Here is a 22,136-nt window from a genome sequence, read left to right as displayed (position 1 = left end):
TTCCTTTCCTACAGGTGGATGGTGCAGATGGTGGTGTTGAAGCATCTGTGGAGCCTGCGGAGAGTGAAGAGGAGGAAGACTCAGAAGACGACTCAGACAACAGGGACAGAGTAATAGAACAGTATTTTCAGTAGCACACAGGTAAGAATCACCCATGCCATTTTACATTTCCTGAAAGCCTCCTGCATCTCAACTTTGTCTATTTCCCCCCAGAACTTTAAAACTGATGTTTGATTTTCCGTTCCCTTTTCAGTGCTGTATGACCCACTGCGTGACTTCTGCTTGGTTAGCCCATGGACTAATGCTAAGTGACCTCGGTATGTGTTCAGCACAAAGTTAACAGAACGTAATTGATACGTAATGTGTTATACTTTTGTAAATAATACAGGCTGAGTCCTGATTGATTTCAGTGCAATGAGTGATTTATTTTTAGTGCAAGATGATGGTACATTCTAGTCAAATGGTGATGGGTGGGGGTGGAGTAATGTCCATGGCGGAGTCCAGTTCTCAGTCTCACAGGTGCATTGTCCATATGCCTGTGGAAGGATGGAGCAGGGGCAGTTCAAAGTTTGACAGGGTGGCAATGTGGGACAGTGGGAGGACTTCAGGGGGTATCTGATGCTGGCGGGGGTCTTGGCATCCTACTCTGTCGATTTTTTGGATCTCAGGCTCCTCTTGCGGGGTGGTTGTTGTTCAGCAGGAGGTGGGGTTCTGGTGGCCTGTCGTTGTGGTGGGGCCTCCTGTCCACTAGCGCCGGCGGAGGTGGTAGGCTGTTCCTGTTCCGGGCTAGTGACAGGGGCCCTGTGTAATGCCACATGGTCCCGAAACGTGCCCTCTATACGGTTGAGGGCCTGGACTATGCTCCCCATAGCTGTAGAGATGTTGGTTAGTTGGTCGCTGAACCCCATGTAGCGTTCCTCCTGCTGTGCCTGGATCTCCTGGAACCTGGCCAGTACCGTCGCCATCGTCTCTTGTGAGTGGTGGTAGGCTGCCATGATGGTGGTGAGGGCCTCTTGGAGAGTGGGTTCCCTGGGCCTCTCCTCCCCCCCCTGTCGCACAGCAGCCCTCCGAGTTGCCCGGTTTCCCCCGGCCTCTGTCCCCTGGACGGTGTGCCCACTACCACTGCCCCCAGGTCCCTGTTGTTGTTGGGGTGGTGGGTTACCCTGGGTGCCCTGTAGTGGCAGACACACCGCTGATTGACCTGTCCTAGAGACAGAGGCATGGGCCCGCTGGGTGGGAGCTGTGCTGTTGTTCCCAGAGGGGGTTGGGTCTGCAGTGGCCTGTGGCTGCCTGAGGGTAACCGACTGTCCAGAGGTCCCCGATGGTCCGGGCTGGTCATCAGGTTCCAGGTCAACAGAGCTGCTGTCATCACTGGGGGCCTCTTCCGGGGGGGGGATGGACATTTCTGGACCCTCCTGGCCGGCGTGTTGGCGTTCGGGTCCTGCATGGGGTAAGAGAGTATGATTATTGTTTCTGTGTGTGAAATTGCGTGCGATTTATGGGTAACCTTGTCCCCCAGTGCTGGCATTCCCTTGGGGGAGGTGTTGTGAGGGTGTTTTGTGGGGGGGGGATAGGTATGTGCAGTGGTCATGCTTAGGTGATGGGTGTCCATAGTTTGTGGTGGCATGCAGGGGTTGGTGTTGGGTGGGTTGTGCTGGAGAGACATTCTCAGGGAGGATGTGTGATGGGGGGTTGGGGGTGAGGGTGGGGGTGGTGGTTAGCATGCTGGGGGGGGTGAAGTAGTTGAGCTTGTACTTACCAGAGTCCATTCCTCCGGATACTCCAGCGAGGCCATCAGGATGCAGGATGTTTAGTACCTCTTGCTCCCATGCTGTGAATTCGGGTGGTGTGGGTGGTGGTCCTCCGCCAGTCTTCTGCACTGCGATGTTGTGTCGCGAGACCATTGAGCGCACCTTCCCCCGTAGGTCGTTCCAGAGTTTGCGGATGTCGTCTCTATTTCTGGGATGCTGTCCCACCGCGTTGACCCTGTCCACGATCCGCTGCCATAGCTCCGCCTTCCTGGCTATGGTGGTGTGCTGCACCTGTGAGCCGAAGAGCTGCGGTTCAACTCTCATGATTTCCTCAACCATGACCCGGAGTTCTTGGTCCAAAAAGCGTGGGTGCCTTTGGGGTGCCATGGGGTGGTGTGTATGAGGTGTGGGGTGTTGTATGTGGTGATGTGTGTGTTGGTGTGTGGTGCTTTGTGCTTCTATGTGGTGTGTGTGATGGTGTAGTGTGCCTCTGTGTGATGTAGCTCTCTATTCTGTGATGTTTCTCTCTCTCCTTCGTCTCTGATTTTTGTTAGTAGGGGTTTGTGGGTGATGTGGGTGTGTGTTTTATATTGTATTGGGTGTGTGGGTGTGGCGTGTGTATGTGTTTCAGGTGTGTGCCTTTCACATTGTCCAATGTGGTAGAGTTTTGTAAAGGTGTGTGTATTTTGACCGCCGCGTGGATTTGCGGGTCGTAATGGCATGGGCGTATTTCTGTTGGCGTGGCGGTGGAGGTTTGGTCATCTCCAGTTTACCACTGCCCGCTGATGTGGCGGACTGCAGTGGAGGTCGGATTTTTGGAGGTTTTGCAGTTGTGGGTCAGAATATCCGTAGCGGCTAACCGCGGCCGCGGCGGTATTGTGGCGGCCTTCTGACCGGCGGTAAACGGCTTTTACCGCCGAGGTCAGAATGACCCCCTATATCTTTTAAGGAGTGACTGTTTGAACTGTGGGATTTAAGAATTTGTGGACTGCATCGGACTTCTTTTCAGTCATGGAGCACAGGATTTCTGAACCAAGTATTCTATTGAGCCGTACATGCAGCTGGTACAGGGCTGAACAAAATGAATAAACCCTTGTTGCCACATTTCCGTGTCGCCATATGTCTATCAGTATCCAGTGTTGGAGCCACTCACTCAGTGAACGTGCAGCAGCCAGCACAGGCATGGTAGGTGGTGGGGGGAACAATCGGTCAAGACCAGGGTCTGGGACACTGTTAAAACCACCTCCAACAAGCCACAGCAGGCCACTCCAGCAGGAGAGGACCCCGGACAGTCTGTGAAGAAAAGAGACCTGGTCAGTATTAGGCACGTACACAGACCCCACCAGCAGCGCGCGCCCCTTCAAGTGTCCCCACACAAACACATATCTGCCTTCTGTATCCACCTCCCATTCCTCCATCACAAACGGGGTGTCTGGCTCAATCCAAACAAGGGCCCCTCTGGCATATGAATAGAAATGAGTCGCAAATAGTTGACCCCGCCAGCGCCGTTGCAGCCTAGTGTCCTAAACAGCATGAGGTGAGTCTCCTGTAGTAGCGCTCTGTGTATATTATGCCTCTTTAGGCATGAATAGAAGGAATACCTGCGCGCCGGCATGTGTATGCCTCTCACGTTCCATGTGAGAACATTAGTGAGAGCCATGGTTGAGTGAGCGGAAGAAGATGATTGGATCTACTACTTCTCAAAGCAGTGAGCATTACAGGATGCTCTATTAAGCTCTAGAGAGGAGGGGTACAGCAAGGGCCCAGGCACCAGCCAGTAACCAATGAACACAGTAGAAAACAAACAACAGCAGCAGCAGCATTAACACATTGAAATACCATTCAAGCAGATGTACAACAGGTATCTGCCCAAACCATCTAACTCTCCAATTCTGCGCAACTATTATGGGAAAAGAAGGTACCCGCAAGTGAAGGGGTAAGATGGAGTCTTTACTATATCCTGTAGGCTCAGCAGCAGCGCCCCTGTCACGTCTCATGTGTAGACAGAGGCCAGGCAGTGGCACAGCGTAAGCCACAGTTCCTCTGCAGGCAACCCTGCAGGGCAGTGTGTTAAATGAGAGGGAGTGAGTCCAACCCAGGGACTCCGCACAGCCGCGAAGCACATAGCTCACCCAAGTAATCCACTCCACATTGCAAGAACAGTAAGGCCCGTATTTATACTTTTTGACGCAAAACTGCGCTAACGCAGTTTAGCGTCAAAAAATTTAGCGCCGTCTAACGCCATTCTGAAGCGCCATGCGGGCGCCGTATTTATTGAATGGCGTTAGCCGGCGCTACCAGACCGGCGCTGCCTGGTGTGCGTGGAAAAAAACCACGTACACCAGACAGCGCCGGCGTAGGGGGAAAATGGCGTATGGGCGTCTTAAAATGGGGCAAGTCAGGTTGAGGCAAAAAAATCGTCTTAACCCGACTTGCGCCATTTTTTAACGACGCCCATCCCCCATCAACATGACTCCTATCATTGTAAAGATAGGAGTCATGCCCCCTTGCCCAATGGCCATGCCCAGGGGACTTCTGTCCCCTGGGCATGGTCATTGGGCATAGTGGCATGTAGGGGGGCACAAATCAGGCCCCCCTATGCCACAAAAAAAAAAAAAAAATACTTACCTGAACTTACCTTAATGTCCATGGGATGGGTCCCTCCGTCCTTGGGTGTCCTCCTGGGCTGGGCAAGGGTGGCAGGGGGGGTCCCTGGGGGCAGGGGAGGGCACTCTGGGCTCATTTTGAGCCCACTTGTCCCTTAACGCCATGCCTGACCCAGGTGTTAAAAAGCGGCGCAAATGCGCCGTTTTTGGCCACGCCCACTCCCGGGCGTCATTTTTGCCCGGGAGTATAAATACCACGTAAAGGCCTGGGAGTCATTTTTTAAGACGGGAACGCCTCCCTTGCATATCATTAACGCAAGGAAGGGGTTCACGCTAAAAAATGACGCACACTCCGGGCACTTTGGCGCCCGAAGCGTCTAACGCCATAGTATAAATATGGCGTTAGTTGGCGTTAGTTTAGCGTCGAATTTGCGTCGAAAAAAACGACGCAAATTCGGCGCAACCAGAGTATAAATACGGCCCTAAGTGTCAGAGAAATGGGAGCACAGTATCATTACAAGTCTAAATCATGTTGTCTGCTGTCTGGGGCGTAATGGTAGGAAAGGTCATGGACCCCGTGTCTGAAAGATTTCCGCCAAAAGAGTCACTGTCTGCATCAGAACCATTGAGTTCTTTGTCAGGATCTGAGATAGTCATAGGCTCCCGGATAGCCGCAGCAGTCTGCAGTGCGTGTTGTTGTTCCTGACTGATCTGCCACAGGCTCGGGGCATGACCCTGTTGTCCATGGGATGGTCTGCGGCATCGGTGGCTCCTACATCTACGAGGTTTCAGATTCCATTATTCCACCCGCTCTGCCATTAGTATTGTTGGTTGACCAGTCCCGTCTATTCTAGCCATTCCCACACCGCCTCAGGAGTATCAAAAAAGCGTGTCTTCCCTTGTGTCACAACTCTCAATCTAGCAGGGAAGACAAGGGAGTATGTCAGGCCTAGGGCTCATAGTTTACGTTTCACAGGCATGTAGGATTCCCTTTGCCTTTCCACTGTAATAGTGTAGTCTGGAAACATCATCACCTTAGCATTGTCTACTTGGAGGGCAGGGTGCGAGTGCACCACTTGCAGAATGTTGTCTCTGTCTACGAAATGCAGCAGGCTGAACAGGAATGGTCTTGGGTCTGCACCCGGCAGCCGGGGTCTCATCGGAACGTGATGGGCACATTCGACTGAAAAGAATTGCGTAAGAGTGTCTGCCGGGACCAGGTCGGGTATCCATTTTTCTACATAGGAGACAGCATCCTCACCCTCTGTTCCCTCTGGTAGGCCTACCACGTGAATGTTATTCCACCTTGTGCGTCCCTCTGCGTCCTCCACCCGGAGTTCCAGCGCCATGACCCTGTCGGTTAATTTTTGCAGTGAGGCATCCATTTGATTAGACTTGGGGGCAAGATCAGTCAAGTTACCTTCCAGTAGTCGAGTTTTGTTCACTAGTTTATGGCGATCTGCATGTAATAGGTTGAGGTCACTTAGGGCCAGATGTAGCAACCCTTTTGCGAGTCGCAAACGGCGAAAATCGCCGTTTGCGACTCGCAAACGTGGGTTTGCAATTCACAAATGCATATTGCGAGTCGTTACCGACTCGCAATATGCATTTGCGACTCGCAAATAGGAAGGGGTGTTCCCTTCCTATTTGCGAGTCGGAGTGGTATGCAACTCCATTTGCGACCGCGTACGCCGTCGCAAATGGAGTCGCAGTTACCATCCACTTGAAGTGGATGGTAACCCACTCTCAAACGGGAAGGGGTCCCCATGGGACCCATTCCCCTTTGTGACTGGACCCCATATTATTTTTTCAGGGCAGGGAGTGGTCCAAGGGTCCACTCCCTGCCCTGAAAAATCCGAAACTAAAGGTTTCGGATTTTTTTGAAATACAGCTCGTTTTCCTGTTAGGAAAACGGGCTGCACTTAAAAAAAAAAAAAATGCTTTATTTAAAAGGCAGGTCGCTAACATGGAGGCCTGCTGACGTCAGCAGGCCTCCATGTTAGCGAGTGCCTATACTCGCAATGGGGCCGCAATTTGCGACCCATCTCATGAATATTCATGAGGTGGGTCATTGCGACCCCATTGCGAGTTGCAGTCGGTGTCTCAGACACCGTACTGCATAGCAATTTGCGACTTGCAAATTGCGAGTCGCAGGGACTCGCAATTTGCAAGTCGCAAATTGCTTCTTTTGTACATCTGGCCCTTGGTACCATGTCGATTTTATTTTCCAGCGAGGTTCATGTCTGATCAAGGGCTGCACCTAAACGCTCCACAGCTGTTAGTACCGCATCTAGTTTGTGACCAGTGGAGGTCTGAGCTTCAGGTCTTGATACCTGTGAGCTGTTCCCAGGCCCAGAGCGAAGATGACCCATTGCAACGGTGACAGGGGTCTGGTTGTCCTAGGCCGCAGAGTCAGATGGACAATGATGTAGAAGAGTCGTTGTAATTCGTTGGGTGTACAGCTTCTACCGCCCCAGCAGTCTCAGCCTATCTCACCTGGCCCACTGTGCAAAGGTGAGCCTTTCATGGGTGCTGTCTCACTGCAGGTGCACCGCGTTGGGGAGAGGGGCCCCACGGCGCCGAAGGTCTAGTGCATGGGAGAGCCCGCTTGTCTGTGCCTCACGTTTGTCTGCAGGCGCAACACCACGAGCAGCTCCCCATTCCAGTGGCCCCTACCTTTGAGAGGCTTCCGCTGTCTTTACGTTGCTCTCTCCCGTCAAGACGGATGTAGGGCCAAGCCCTACCTCACACTGCAATAAAAGGCGTTGCTAGGGGCCTCTCCTCCAGGAGCTCCCCTCACCGGGCCATGGGCTTCTTTAGGGCTGCGGTTGTATCCTGGGGTGTTCTCTGTATCTAAGGCGCTTCTAAGTTTGCGCGGCTTGAGGTTCATTCTGCAGGGGGGCAAGTTGCGTCTAAAAGGCGTCACTGTGGCCAGGGCTGGTAACGTCGTCATTATTAACTGCCCAGACATCCGTTCTAAAGGAAATATTGTGGGGGGCGAGGAGGGGGCAGAGGCATGGAGCTCGCACGCAAGGCCAGGAGCGTTACGCTGCTCCTTGGTCTGACAAATCCCCAGCGAGCAAGTCACCCTGCAGGCCACACCTGTCCTGCACCACTGCAGTCCCCCAGGAGCCCACTAACTGACTTTCCGTTGTCCTCATCTCACCGCCGTGAGTCCCGGGTAGGGGCCTTGTCCAATCTCCACTTCGCGGCCACCCAACGCGACGATTCACGTTGCCTTTGTCAGATGCACGCGTGTGAGCCGCTCCTCACTGTCGGCTGCTCTATCCAGCATCTCCCATTTTCAGCCGGCTATGATCCGTTCCTCAGGGGGCTACGATCCGTTCCCCAGGGTGCAGCCACAGTCAACCCCTGTCCCGCACTGCTGCTCAGCCCGCCTACCCACCAATAAATGCCAGATTAGCGGGGCCCCGCCGCAGAGCTCTTCTAAACCTCGACCGCCATCTTGGCTGGCAAAGCCACACCCCTCCTGCAGCAGCTTGTTATTTTGTTGTTTCCTTTTGAATATGGTCTTGTGTTTTTTTTTACGTTTAAGGAACATTCATGAGTGCGATACGTGTGGCTGTGTCTTCGGTTAAAGCAGTTGATGCTTTTCTCTTGAAGAGGACGGTCGCACGGGTTGCGGGCTCATTTAACCGAGAAAGTAAGTAAAGTGTACTACAGACTACAACTTTTCATCTGTGGATTTATTTCACTACAATTGGTGAGAGAATAGGTGCCTTTTAAATTACATTGCACAAAATAAATTACCTAAAAAGCCGTAGACAGAAGGTGATCCAGAAGAGTAAGTCCTGAAATAGTCCCAATATTTTATGGTTTCTGTGCTGGAATAACACGGGGTCCTTTAGGTCATAGTCGAAGTACATTGATATCCCTTAGTACGAGTTCCTGGTCTGAAACATCCAATGTTCTATGGTTCAGGATTGAGGGTATTTGTTGGAGTTGTGTGTTTCTTAATATTGGGTTGTGGTAGGGAATATTGAAGCTAAAATGTTGACAGGGCCCAATATTGTGACCAGAATCTCGAGGACATAGTATGGAAGAGTTAAATGCACAAAGAAGTATGGATTTTGGCCCATATTTATACTTTTTGTCTCAAACCAGCGCCGGCACTGGTTTGTGTCAAAATTTTTACTGCCGGCTAACGCCATTCCTACGTGCCATGCGGGCACCTTATTTAAGGAATGACGTTAGCCGGCACTGCGGACTGTACAGAGTAAAAAAAATGACTCAAACCAGGCAGCGCAGGCATAGGGGAAAATGGGGGTTGTGCTTCAAAAAATGGTGCAATTCAGGTTTGAGGCAAAAATCATGCCTCAAACCGGACTTGCGCCATTTTATGACGCACAACCCCCATTGAAATGACTCCTGTCTTAGCAAAGACAGGAGTCATGCCCCCTTGCCCAATGGCCATGCCCAGGGGTCTTCTGTTAGAAGGGATGGGTCCGCCCTTCCATGGGTGTCCTCCAGGGGTGTGTGAGGGTGGCAGGGGGTGCCCCTGGGTGCAGGTAAGGCACCTCTGGACTCCTTCCATGGTGAGAGACCATGGAAGTGAGCCCACAGATCCCTTAACGCCTGCCCTGACTCAGGCGTTAAAAAAACGGCGCACATCAGGCTGTGAGCCGTTTTTTTTTTTGCCCGCCCTCTCCTGTGCGTCAAAATGACGCGGGATTATAAATAAGGCGCACAGGCCTTAAAGTCATTTTTTGGGCGGGAACGCCTACCTTGCATGTCATTAACGCAAGGCAGTTTCCCGCATCCAAAAAATGACTCACACAGAGGAATTTTGACATCCGCTGGTTCGGGCGTCAAAATTTAAATATGGTGCACGGTTTGCACCGAATGTGCGTCAAACGTTTTGACGCACATTCAGCGCAAACAGACAACAAATATTCCCCTAAGTATTCTTAACATCACATCTACGTATATTTTACCACGGTACATACAGTATATGAAAAGTTAGGTATTGAAAATCTAGACAAGGTTACCTATGTCCCTTTATATTCTGGCCATCATATTGTAACCCGGGGATATTCTGATTTGGATATTCCCAATCTACACTTTAAAATTGGCAAATTAAGAGATGCTGCAGGTCTGAAATTGGTTGTAATGAAAGCATGCACATATGGGTACAATTGTTGCTTGGATGGACGGAACTGTATTAAGCCATGTGCCCTCCTCAGACAGGTCTCCAGTGGATATTTCTTAACTCCTTAATGTTTTGGGTCATCCTGTGAGTACCCAGCAAACACTGTTACAAATTGGTAAGGTGATTCTATCTAAATTTGACCAGTAATGCCAAGGCAGGCACTGTAGCTCAGCCAAGCATAAAAAATAGGCAGTCTCAATAGGAAAAGGAGAAAACAGCGGTGAGACAGACCACTCCATGGAGAGGAAGAATTGCCCTCAAAGGAGGCAAAGGTAATCGGAAACTGGTCGAAGAAGGTCATCACAATGGAAGAGAAAATAATAAAGAGAAAAAAGACAAAAGGGATTGTCAGCAAAGTTGGCAGAAGACGTAAGAGCTGAAATAGGTAATCTGCCACAATATTGTGTTTTAAATACCAGCCTTCAACAGTGGCAATTTAAGTGTATCAACTACCATTATATCATCCGGGTAAATACATATGGGTACATGTAGAGATAGTGTTATTATCACAACAGCTACATACTTTAATATTATAGTTAAAGCACTGATAATACATATTCTCAATAGCCACACTTGCCCATGTATATTTTAAATTGACAATATGGTGGTAGTTTATACTGTCAAGTCGATATTTGTAGCTCGGTATTCTGACATACAAACCCTGAAATAAAAAAAGGATGAGCAGTTAAAAGCAAGAATAAGAAAGGTCAGAATGCATTTGAGGACAAACTGTTACAAGACGATGGAGTAGAAATGAAAGGTATGGATGATCAAAAAGAAGGAGTAGCTTAGACAAGATAAGATGCTACAGAGAAACAAGATGTCTTGCCTCGTTGACCTATTGGCTTTTCAAATGGTATTTGCTGATGAAAAAAGACACAAGGACGCGGCCACTAGTGACAACCAATAGGCATGCATACAGGCTGATGGAGACACCTCTTTTTTAATTTTCCAATCCAAGAAGACAATGGCAATTTGAACCAGTGCATTTGAAAAATATATAACTTTATTTGCACTAACCTACATTTTGGTAGGGCGTCATGGCCTGGAAGCAAATGGTAGCTGGTAGGCCCTCCAAAAAAAAGAAATTGCAATGAAATAAAATAAAATGTGTAAAGAACCACAAGGGCGGGTGAGGTGTCAGATGTGGGAAAGCAACAACGGTGGACAGCAGTAGGAGAGTACTAGAGGTGAGCAAAAGTGCTTTGTAGTATGCAGAGTGGCCTGGAATCGTTACTAGCTGCCAGACCTTCCCAAAAAATTAAAATAAATAATTTCACAAATTTTTAAGGACAGCAATAGGCACAGGAGAAAGAGAGGAGAGGAGAGGGTAGGGCATGGGTGAAGGGAAACAATGGAGGGTGATGTGTTTTAGAGGGGAGGGGAAGCAGCACAAGGGAAAGACAGCATGAAAACAAGAAAATGCTTCACTGTCATGGAGTGCTTAATGAAAACAATGAGTTTCCTAAATATGAGCAGTGGAAGGATACAGGTCAGCCAATCAACAGGATGAAGGTTTTGCTACAGAGGAGGGACAAACACAAGAAGAAGGCAAGCCATCAAATAGGGAGAAAGGAAATGAAAATGACAATAAATCATGCCTGCGGTGAGCAATGGGAAAGATCTAAGCCCACTGTAAGTTTTTGGTATGGTCCAGAGGCCTTCACCTAGCAACAGCTTTTAACTAGTCATAAAAGGAAGTCATAGCAGAGGGAATGTTGGAAAATGAGAAAGAAATGTTGGTAAAAAAAATAAAAATAACAATTAGTGAAGGTAAGTTATTGTCACCCTTAGAATTATTATGCGGGTCAGAGCTTTCTTCGTGATGATCAGTCCTGGAGGCAATGTTGAACTCGATAGAATACGAGCAAGAGCAGAATCTAAAAACTTGCTGGACATTCACCCTGAAGTCTCTTTTGTAGTTGCAGTCTCTGTGCTGGTCTACTAGGCGTTTTCTGTTGAACATTGTGTGGGAATAGATTTGTAATGGACAGAGCCCCTAACAACAAAAGTACTGTGGATGGTCTGCAGCTTCTTTCCATACGTGAGGGTGGGTGAATTACTTTAATGAACCTTCTAGCAGAAAGAAATCATTAAAACTCTTACTACAGACACACACTACTTACATTTTAAAAATAAATACCTAAGTAAATAAAAAATTGCAGGAGTCAAACATCTTTCTTAAGAGCCCAGTGCTGCTGGTTGACACGGTTGACGAATAACAGGGTTGCCTCAAGCCAGTGAGCTTTTGACCTTTAAAGGAAATGGAGTGTAATCCTTGGTTCAAATTCCAGTGAGCAGAGGGTTGGCTCACACTCGCTTGCACTAAGTCTAAAACTCTTTCACATTTTCAATCAGTTACTCATTCTCATTCACACTTGTACTCTCTTTCAATTACTCTCACTCATTCCCAGTCTGATCCACTCACTCATTTTTACTTATTCTCACTGAGTCTGACTCATCCGATTCTCTCAATCTCACACGACTCACTCAATCTCACCCAGTCTCAAACAGTCCCACTCACTCTGATTCACCCAGTCTCACTGTGACTTACTCATTCTCAATCAGTCTCACTCAGAATCACTGAACTACTTATTCTCACTTAGTTTCACTCATTCTCACTCATCATCACCCAGTCTCCCTCTGGCTCACTTGTTCTTTCTGATTCACTCAGCCCACTCAGTTTACTCAGTATTAATATGACTCACTCATACCCACTCAGTCTCACTCATTGCCTCTCATTCTCATTCTAACTCATACAATCTTACTTGACTCAGTCAGCCTCACTTAGGCTCACTCAGTTTCATTCATTCTCACCCACTCTCTCTCAATATCACTTATTCTCACTCACTCATTTTGACTCTAAACCCCTAGACTCACTCTGTATCACTCACTCCTACTCAGTCACACTTATTCTCACTCACTCTGACTCAATCGGTCTCACTGATTCTCACGAATCACTCTGAATCATTCACTGACACATTGATAATAACTCAAACTGTGATTCACTCAGCCTCACTTGGACTCAGTCTCATGCCAGAGGTGGCGGGGCAATTTAAAATGGAGGGGAACCTCTTGTATTCTTTTAACATGCAGGAGTGTTTCACTTTAAGACATCCGTTCATATCACTAAACTAAGAAGCATTTATTGACAGTTTTAATAAGTGCCTCTCAATATAGTAATACAAACTGATGTACCTAATTGAAATGCCCCCACAGGTTAATTTCATACAAGAGGCTTTTAATTATGTTAGTTCAGGATGCACACATCCAGAACTGCCATATTTAAAAGTGCTCTTGTGGATGCTTTTAACGTGCCATGTGTTTCACTTTAGTGCATTCATTCATATAATTATATTGAGAGGCAATTATTAACACTGTTAATAATTGCCTCTCAGAATAGTGATCTAAAATAATGTTGAAGAAAGAAGACTTTTAAATATGTGTGCTCAGGATGCACACATACAGAACTGGCATATTTAAAAGTGCTCCCTTTGTGTGCTTTTAACATGCAGGAATGTTTTGCTTTAGTATATCAGGTAATATCACTATACTGAGAAGCATTTATTTAAACTGTTATTAAATGCCTCAAAGTATAGTGATATGAAAGTATGTACTGAAGTGAAACACTCCCACAAGTTAAAAGCACGCAAAGGGAGCATTTCAAATACCATATTACAGGCTCTAAACAGATATTCTGTGCGTGCTAAAGCTGTTTACAGTTTATCTGTTTATCCGTTTACAGCATATATGCAGCTCAAGTTCACAGCCTTATGCTTCTGTGACCTGAAGTCACATGCCCTCAGTCCTTCACAGACTGCAAGCAACATCCTTTCCCAACAGGTCACGGGTGATGAATTTTGGAAGGGTGTTGCCTGCAGCCTGTGAATTGCTTTACAGGAGGTCCAGGGAATGCCCAGCTTGTGGCATCATGAATGGGAGGTCCCTTCAGGCCCCCAAAAACTGCAGACCAAGGTTGGCACTAGTTCATCCCTTAGCCTGCTTAGGGATTGTATTAAAAAAAGCTATGTTGCACATGCTCAGTACAGCATGTGTCCCTCACAGTAGTGCCTGGCTGCCTGACTCTTGTCTCACAAGGACTAGAGACAGCTAGACACAGATGGCAGCACATGGCACTGGCTTAGAGCATTGTTTTTTTAGTTAAAAAGACAACTTATGTGGATGGCAATTGCTCTTGACAATTACCATCCACATAAAAAATAAATCAATGTGGGCGGTGCCCTGGCATCCTCTAGTGGCAGCCGCTGCTGTCTTACACTCAGTAACACTCAGTTACACTCACTGTCATTCTTCTTCACTCTTATTTATTCTGACTCACATTCAGTCTTCCTAGCAGTCATTCTCACTCTATCTGACACTCCTACACTGATTCTCTTTCACTTTCACTGGCCCACACATATATAATTCTCCCTCGGATAAACACTCTTATCGAAACATTTAAAGCTTACCTTGCTGCCTGTGCAAGTACTGTTTGGACTATTTATGCTTTTTTATGCTTCCAGTGCTTTTTGCTTCCAGCACAGGAGCATAAAAATGAATCCTCGAACCTGTGCAGTTGCAGATTCGAGGATTCAATCTCCTCTCTACTGAGGAAGCATGCCAGGGTCCTGAGGCTATGACTGGGATTTCATCAACCCTGAATAGTCTCTCTGATGGTTGGTGCAAGTGCCTGCATAGCTATCAGGCAGCGTCCATTGAATTCTTAGGATCTAAAATATCGACTGTGATGTAGTGTGATAGAGTTAAATAGAGTCTAACATGAAGATTCAAATGTATCATATCACAGCCAAAGTACCTAATCAGTGTCTTACCACTATATTGTTGTCAGAAAATCAATCCCCAAAAATATCGCTTTCACTATTTTAGAAGTCACTATGCTTTCAAAGCAGGTGGAGGTGGAGTTAAAAATAGGAAATGTAGAGTTACCCGGATATGCTTACCATAACCTTATAGTGATAGTTGATACAGTCTATGGATATTTTCGTAGCTAGGTATTTCAACTACAACATGGTGACATATGGTCATTCTCATAACTGAAAATGAAAAGTCGGTAGTAATGAAGTGGACGCTAACTGCAATGTGTTTCTTTCTTGCAGGAATCGTCCTGGATCATGCAGCCAATGCCTGGATACGTTAGCTTGTTGGAGAGGACTGTGGGTGACAAAGTTCCTCCCGAAGCAGAGTGTGTGGAACCCTATGTTCGAGGATGAGGCGGTGCTGTCTGCGCAGCTACAACGGACAGACATCGATCCACTTCCAGCTCCTCAGGCTGCCATTTCCTCTGGTCTCTCATGATACCACAGCAAGGCCAGGACCGGACACTAAAATGCTTCTCCTCGTGAAGGAGCACAGAGCTCTACCTGAAAAAGGGTTGAGCGGGTCAGAAGACAGAGTCCAGTGGAACCTGTTTGTGGAAAAAATGAAGGTCTGCCTGCTATCATATCCAAAACCATTTCTTGATGCAGGCGTGATCACTCACTGCGGAAGCTGCTTGAAGTAATGCACAGCGTGGAGTTGACCTACACAGCACCAGATGCAACTGGAATTGTCTTGCATGATGCAAGAGCGAGTTTAAAAGATATTGGAAAAGATGCTGTGGGACAAATGGAAGGACCTTACCGCTCCTTCTTGGTGTTGACATTTTCACTGTGATCCTGTGAAGTTACTGTAAATGCTCTTTGGCTTAGCCATCCATGCCCTGATCTTGGGTTTCTATGTAGATTCACACCAGCATTTGCCTGCATTTTCACAGTAGTCATTGTCAGCGTTCGAGATCACAAATTAGGGGCACAACCCAAAACCTTCGTATTACCCAAACAGAATACGCATACAGGCTTCTATCCGAAAAGCCCCTCTCATGCATCCTCGTCCTGCATCCTCACAACCGATAGTTTCACAAGTGCAGGATATTTCCTGGTGCATGACCTCTCTTTCTGACCTGATTCAAGTAAGGCTTTATCATGGAGCAAATTGCACTACAGACCATAGAATGTCTCAGCACAAGGGGTTAGAAGAATGATATTCTGCACCTCATTTTCGGTGTGATGCTTCTTTTCCAAGATACTAGTTGCTTAAGGAGGAACAAAGAGTTTGCCTTTGCATGGGAAAGTAGTAGAACATGCTTGTGCCCTTTGCTGATTGATTAATTTTTTGTACAGCTCATGATTACCTCGATACAGGCTGCCCTGGTGCTGTTCAGAACCTTGAAATAGCTAAAATATTGAGAAAAGGCAGATTTTCTTCCGGTTTAGAGTAACAGGGCTTAAGCAGAATGAGGTTCAAGTTTTGTTAGGCAAAACTAAAAAAAAAAAAAAAAAAACCCTCAATCTCTTTCTACAGCTAATAGGAAACTGGTCACGCTGAGTTGACTCAGAGTTAGAGATCTGCTGGTAACATAGTGAGTAGAAAGCTTTTGAATGTAACTAGGTGCAGAAAAAACGAAAGGTCTAATAATATCTACAGAGAGAGCTTTAAACAGACACATTTTCTGAATTGGAAACCAATACATTTCAATGGGCTGCATATTTCTGAATATGTTCCATACATAATGTAAGACATTGAAAAAGATCTAAGTATACGAAATTACAGTAGTTCATTCAGGATAAAACTATTGGCTGTGTAACTGTTTCCGAAAATTTGAACTGAGAAGAAAAATGATCATTCTGAGCACTTTTTCAATTAGAAAACAAGTGGAAGTAAATGTTCCGTAAATGATAAATGAGTAGGAAATACTATACCTAAATTCCAAAGATAATACCTAAAGTAGCAAATTCCTGCATGCAAAGCCACCTTAGATGTTGTTTGAGCTGAAGATGAGCCAATGAAATAGGTGAGGATCGGTGTGACAGGTGACGTGAGAGTGGTGTCCTGCCGTGGTTTCATTTGGGCCTCATAGGGGTCCTCTTAGATAGTTGAGCTAAAACAGCTACTCACGTCCAGCATCACCTGTGCAATCCACACAGACATACCATCTAATGACAGCATCGTACCGTGCAGTTGCATACCACAGTAATGGACTCCTCAGTCACCCACATTTGAAACAACATAATCCATACGTTAGGGTTATGGCCTTCAGATCCTTTGAATGTACACATCCTGAGAGGCGTCCTCAACAGTTCCAACATAAAGTGACTTCTCATTTACATTCTTGGAAAATAAGATTTTGAAACTCAAGTATTGTCTTCTTGTTTTGTAACATCTTCGCACATCTGTCTGATCACTATTGGTGGCAAAAGTTGGAGTCACCCAGACCTTGCATGAGTTCAACAATAGCTTTCCCGGAACACTGATTGTGGGACCAACACACTCTGGGAAGAAAAGTGTCAATCTTCGCTATTTGACCGGGGTTTCTGTGTTGAAACTATGAACCTGTGCAGCTAGCTTTCAATTCATACAGGGGTTTAACCCCTTCTGCCAGAAATGAACAAGCAATGGATGAAAAAAAGTATCAGTCTGAGTTAGTGAATCAAAAACATAGCTGTACGCTGGCCCCACAACAAGTGGGTGATCTTTGGCCTGTCTAGGTTTTTCAGTCACAAGCACTAAGGGGCATATTTACAAGAAAGTGGCGCATTGGTCCCAATGCTCCACTTTTCTTGCGTCGCCCACGCCCCGCCTAACAGCACCATGGTGGTGCCGTATTTACAAAATGGCACACCATGGCTGTAGTTAGGACAATAGGGTCTACATTTTTGATGCGATTGTGGTGCCTTGCTGCACTAGCGTATTTTTTTTTTACGTAAATGCAGTAAAGCCAAGGTTGGCCCATTGATTAAAATGGGTGCGTCATTTTAAAGCCTGCTCTGAGCAGGCGTTAACAATGACTGAAAAAATGGCATAGTGAAATGTAAATTTCACAGTACCATTTTGTTGGATCTCCCTGCATCAGAATGCTCCCCTTGCATACATTATGCCTGGTGCACGCTTAATGTGGTACAAGGGTTTACAAAGTGGCACAATACGGCACAGGAGAAAGGTCTCCTTCACATCCCCTCAGTGTAAGAAAAAAAGTACATTAGGGCGGCACAAGGTGGCACTAGGGGCTTGTCAATATACCCCTAAATAAGTATGCTAGGGTTTGCTGTTTCATTCCCTTAATATAAATATGCACTACAAACCCTAGCATGCTTAGTGCTCTTTGGTGAAAAACTAGGATTGACTTATGGTCATTCTCATGACATGAAACCAGTTAAAAGCTAAGCAAGGAAATCGGATGCCTCCTAAGCTGTTTGGAAGTTCCTGTCACAGCTTTACTGGGATTGGTAAGCTTGAGGTTTCTGGTTTTCAATCACAAAGAGAGAGTCAGGGAAATACCATTGCATGTCCTCCAAGAAACAACAATCTAACACAAAAGATACAATGGTGGTGTTCATTATACCCTATTCAGTCATCAACCCTAACCGTTAGTGGTGACTGTAGGGACCCACTTAGGCTAACATCCAAAGAATACCAAAAGTAGATATGCTAGTCCTACTGAATGAGATAGCCTCACCCACATCTTGCGGCATGCTTCATCCTAGGCAGCCTCTCCCCACTCTGGTAAGATGATGCCACCAAGGCAAACTCAAACTCAATAGGATGGAGTTCTTTATAAGAAATGTATTGGATAAATGAGGGATCCGGGTGATTTAAAAATACTTTCAGGTAAACCCATGGAGTTCCTTCAATAGTAGGAACCTTAATATATTTAAAAAGAGAAAAAGGTAGATGATAATTAGGTTTAATTACTTGTTCATCTGTGTCAAGTCAACATGTTTCTGCTCTCTATAGTGCCAAAAGCAGGTCAGGCAAATAAAACCCCTGTCTCTTATTCTATATAGAAAAAATGAACATCTGTTGGAAAGGAAGTTATTACTTTCACAAAGGCATGAGTTTAAATCTCTAATTACACTTTAATTATGCTACAAGGTCTGATCGGAGGAGGTACCCTCTGTAGTTCCACACTCAACAAGGAGTGTACTAGAGAATTCAACTACTTTGCCTCTGTGCTTCCACCACCAATTGATGTTAGCCTATGTAGGGCCTTATAGACTTCACCAATGGTTAGGATTTATTCCTGAACAGGTCATAATAAACATTACCATTTCAACATTTGTGGTAGCTTGGGGTTTCTGGTTCTACTGGCCTCCTCTATTGGCTTCAAACTAAAATGGCACAGTCTGAAGAGAGTTGTCAACATGGTGGACCAGAAATGGTATGAAGAGCGATAGATAGACAGATATGTGTCAACTGGAGGTAAAAGACATTACTCATTATTGCCTACTTAGTGCAGGCCATCAAGAAATTGAGCATTCATCATCAGAGGTGTGCTCCAAGATCTAGTGGACACGATAAAAGATAATGTGCTTATGAGAAACAGGATAGGTCTTCCAAGAAACTATGTTGTTGCAGGGATTCTCTGTAGGACATGATGTTATGTAAGTTGGACACCCAGTTCAGAAGATTTTCTTTCATTATTAACTTATTTAAACAAACTCTAGAATTTCAAATTCCAAACTCAAGAAGATTCATTTTAAGATTTTGGTGTTACTCATCATTTGCAAGCTTCTAGTTTGCACAGATAGCCAGTAAATATTTGTTTCCATTAAAATATTGGACCAAAATATGTCCATTGCAATACTTTCCATTAAGTCAATATGAAGAGTGCCATTAACCAACTGCGATGTGATAAAAAAAGAGTCACAGAATATATCACTCATTTATACGTCCTCCTTGAAAAAGAGAGAGAGGGAGGCACTGGCTGACTGCTACCTATTGTGATATAACTGTCCATCTGTTAGCATTGAGCACTGACACTTGATATTCAAATGCATTGGAGACCCCACCATTAATGCCTAGCCATTTGCTCTTCGATGTCTGCTGGGGTCTGTGTTAGGCCACATATTTTCACTTTTGTATATTTCAACTTCTAATGTGGACAAAACCATGTGAGTGTCCGAAAATGTTCATTTTCCCTGCCGTTGTCCTTTACATCCATTGACACATACAAAGGGAAAACATCTTTCTCTCCCCCATTGACATAAGGCAGAGCAGGAGCTATAGTGCAGCGTTGCCTATGTCAGAGAATAGTAAATATGGCGCTGAATCTCACTCACTACTTGTCATTTGACTCTCATTCACTTCCACTCATACACAGACGCTTAGACATACAGAAATATCTTCTCACACACACGCACACTCTGTCTCACTTAGACACACTCTCAACTGCAAGCATGCATACATTATCCATTTATGGACATTTTTACTCACTACAGCTGCCACCATAGGTCCTAACTGTGCTACATTTCCTAATATACAAATAGTGAATAATAAAATACTGTTCAGTATTAGTTTAATAATAAAACAGATACACAATTAGGAATGCGGCAACCCTGCGTATTCGTAGCAATGATATTGTCACCCGTGAGGCCAGGGGTCACAAAAGTAGCACCAGGGGTGGCAAGGGCAAGTCAGGGGTCGAGCACTAACCCATATTCGAATATTTGAATGGTGAGAGCTGCACTGAAAACAAGGAAGTGGCTCAGGGCCAATAATCGTTTGTGGAGTTCTCCTGTTCCAACATTTCAATTATTGTCTTTTCTTTTTCTGTTCTTTTAGAACATTCTCCCCTCAGTGGGGGGATTGTTTAAATAGCATTGTAGGCCTTCTGCCTCAGGGTATATGGGTTGTTAAAGGTCTTCTCCCTTGCCTATAAATCCGGAAGAGGACTGTTAAGATGTTACAGCCCTCAGCTGTGGGCTATAATGCTACATTAGAAAACTAACGTTGAGTGGTCCAATGAGGACAATGAGGTGGCTCAGTACCAATAATGGCCTGTGAAGTCTTTCTACTCTAACATTCCAACGCCTGTCATTATTTTCAGCCTTTTATTTCAGAACATTAAACCCTCATAGGGACAAGTTTCATTGCCCTTACACCTCGGCCGTATGCGTTCTTAAAGACCCTCTCCTTCACCTACAATTCGGGAAGAGCCTTTAACAACCATTAAAACCCTCAGCAGTTGGCAGCAACACTATACTGTAATGATGCATTGTAAATTCTTGTCTCAAGCACTATTCAATATAGTAAACATGTCTTAATCTGACCATATCTCGTTGCAGTACTTGTGTTACTTAATTTAGAAAACATTGATGGTTTTCCAAGTGATAGCATTTACAGCTTTACATATCAATGGCAGATGCAAAGAACGAGGTAAATCCAGTGTGCCATTTCCCCTACCTTAATTGTCAAGAAGGACTCTAGTTGGACTCTTGTTGCATGTCAGGCATGCACCCATCTATTTAGTACAGGAACCACAAGAAGAAAAGGGAAGTCATCAGCTAACCCAAGCTATATGTTCTGAACTCTAAGGCATATTTATTAAGATAGAAACAATGAACCATTGCTTTCCTCATTAAAATGATTTTGATATGTTGGTGTCTGTCTCTCTTCTTTCTTTTCCTCAGGATTGTTGATTGTGGTGTGAAACTAGGATTTACTCATCAATCTATTGGTCTGTTCTTTTAAACTAGTATCATTTGCATAAACAAAATGGCTGCTTGGGGCATGTGACTTTATGACCAATACCAGATCTGACAAGACATACCAGTGTGGCTGTCTTCGTACTCCCACAGTTGACAGCTTAACCTCATGGCAGCACAAATGTGTGCTGCATTAAATATGTATTTTGTTTGTAATGGGTATTTAGAAGCTACTATACAACTAAGGCCCAGATTTATACTCTGTTTGTGCTGAATTAGCGTAATTCTTTTTTACATTAATTCAGCACAAGCTTACCTCCATATTCATATTTTGATGCTAGACTAGTCTAACATCAAAATATTGGAGTTAAAGATATATTTTGGATGATTGAAACCACATGGGTCAATGAGATGCAGGGTGGGCATTCCCATCCAAAAAATGACTTTAAGGCCCTTATTGATCCTCCCATGCAAAAATGGTGCACGGGAGGGAGGCGGGCCTAAATAATAGCGCTAAGCCTGCTCAGCGCCATTCTTTAACACCTGGGTCAGTGCAGGCAGTAGGGGACCTGTGGACCCATTTCCACAGCCAAACACCACGGAAAGAGCCCCCAGGTGCTCACCCCAAGCCCCAGGAACACCCCGCCCCACACACCAGAGGGACACCACAGGATGAGAGGCTCCATCCCACGTAAGTAGGGTAAGTAGAGGTGAGTATTTTTTTTTGAAGTGCCATTGGGAGCCCTGAAATGGGCCCCCCTATATGGCACTAGGTGCAATGGCCATGCCCAGGGGACCCATATCCCTTGTGCTGGCCATTGGGGTGGTGGCCATGACGCCTGTCTTTTATAAGACAGGAGTCATGTGATATGGATGGTTTTGCATCAAGAAATGACGCTAGGTTGGTTAGAGTCATTTGTTTACTCTAACCAGTCTAATATCATTTTTTGGTGCAAAGCCCACTTCTTCCATCCCTCCATCCCCACCCAGTTAACATCATTTTCCATGACGTTGGTCCACCCTTTGCGCTGGATTGTGCCATTCCATAAATTTGGTGCCCAGCTGGGGTCCTGGAATGGTGCAAGCTAGTGAAGTACTGGGTTTTTCAGAACCCAGCGGTGCCAGGGAA

The 22,136-nt window shown here is 45.8% G+C and overlaps 1 protein-coding gene across 1 annotated transcript in view; it reads left to right on the top strand.

Annotated features, from left to right (window-relative positions):
- HRH2 (histamine receptor H2) overlaps positions 1 to 20,892 on the top strand; it is a 536,633-nt gene extending 515,741 nt beyond the window's left edge. The window contains exon 3 of the mRNA XM_069244591.1: positions 14,645 to 20,892. Within this exon, the coding sequence (XP_069100692.1) occupies positions 14,645 to 14,843 (199 nt within the window). The 3' untranslated portion in view covers positions 14,844 to 20,892. The remainder of the gene's footprint in view (positions 1 to 14,644) is intronic.
- The last annotated feature ends 1,244 nt before the right edge of the window (positions 20,893 to 22,136 follow it).

This window comes from Pleurodeles waltl, chromosome 7, assembly GCF_031143425.1.
Source record: "Pleurodeles waltl isolate 20211129_DDA chromosome 7, aPleWal1.hap1.20221129, whole genome shotgun sequence".
NCBI classification, from domain to species: domain Eukaryota; kingdom Metazoa; phylum Chordata; class Amphibia; order Caudata; family Salamandridae; genus Pleurodeles; species Pleurodeles waltl.
The sequence above is the reverse complement of the archived record's forward strand: the minus strand, read 5'-3'. Positions and strand labels throughout refer to the sequence as shown.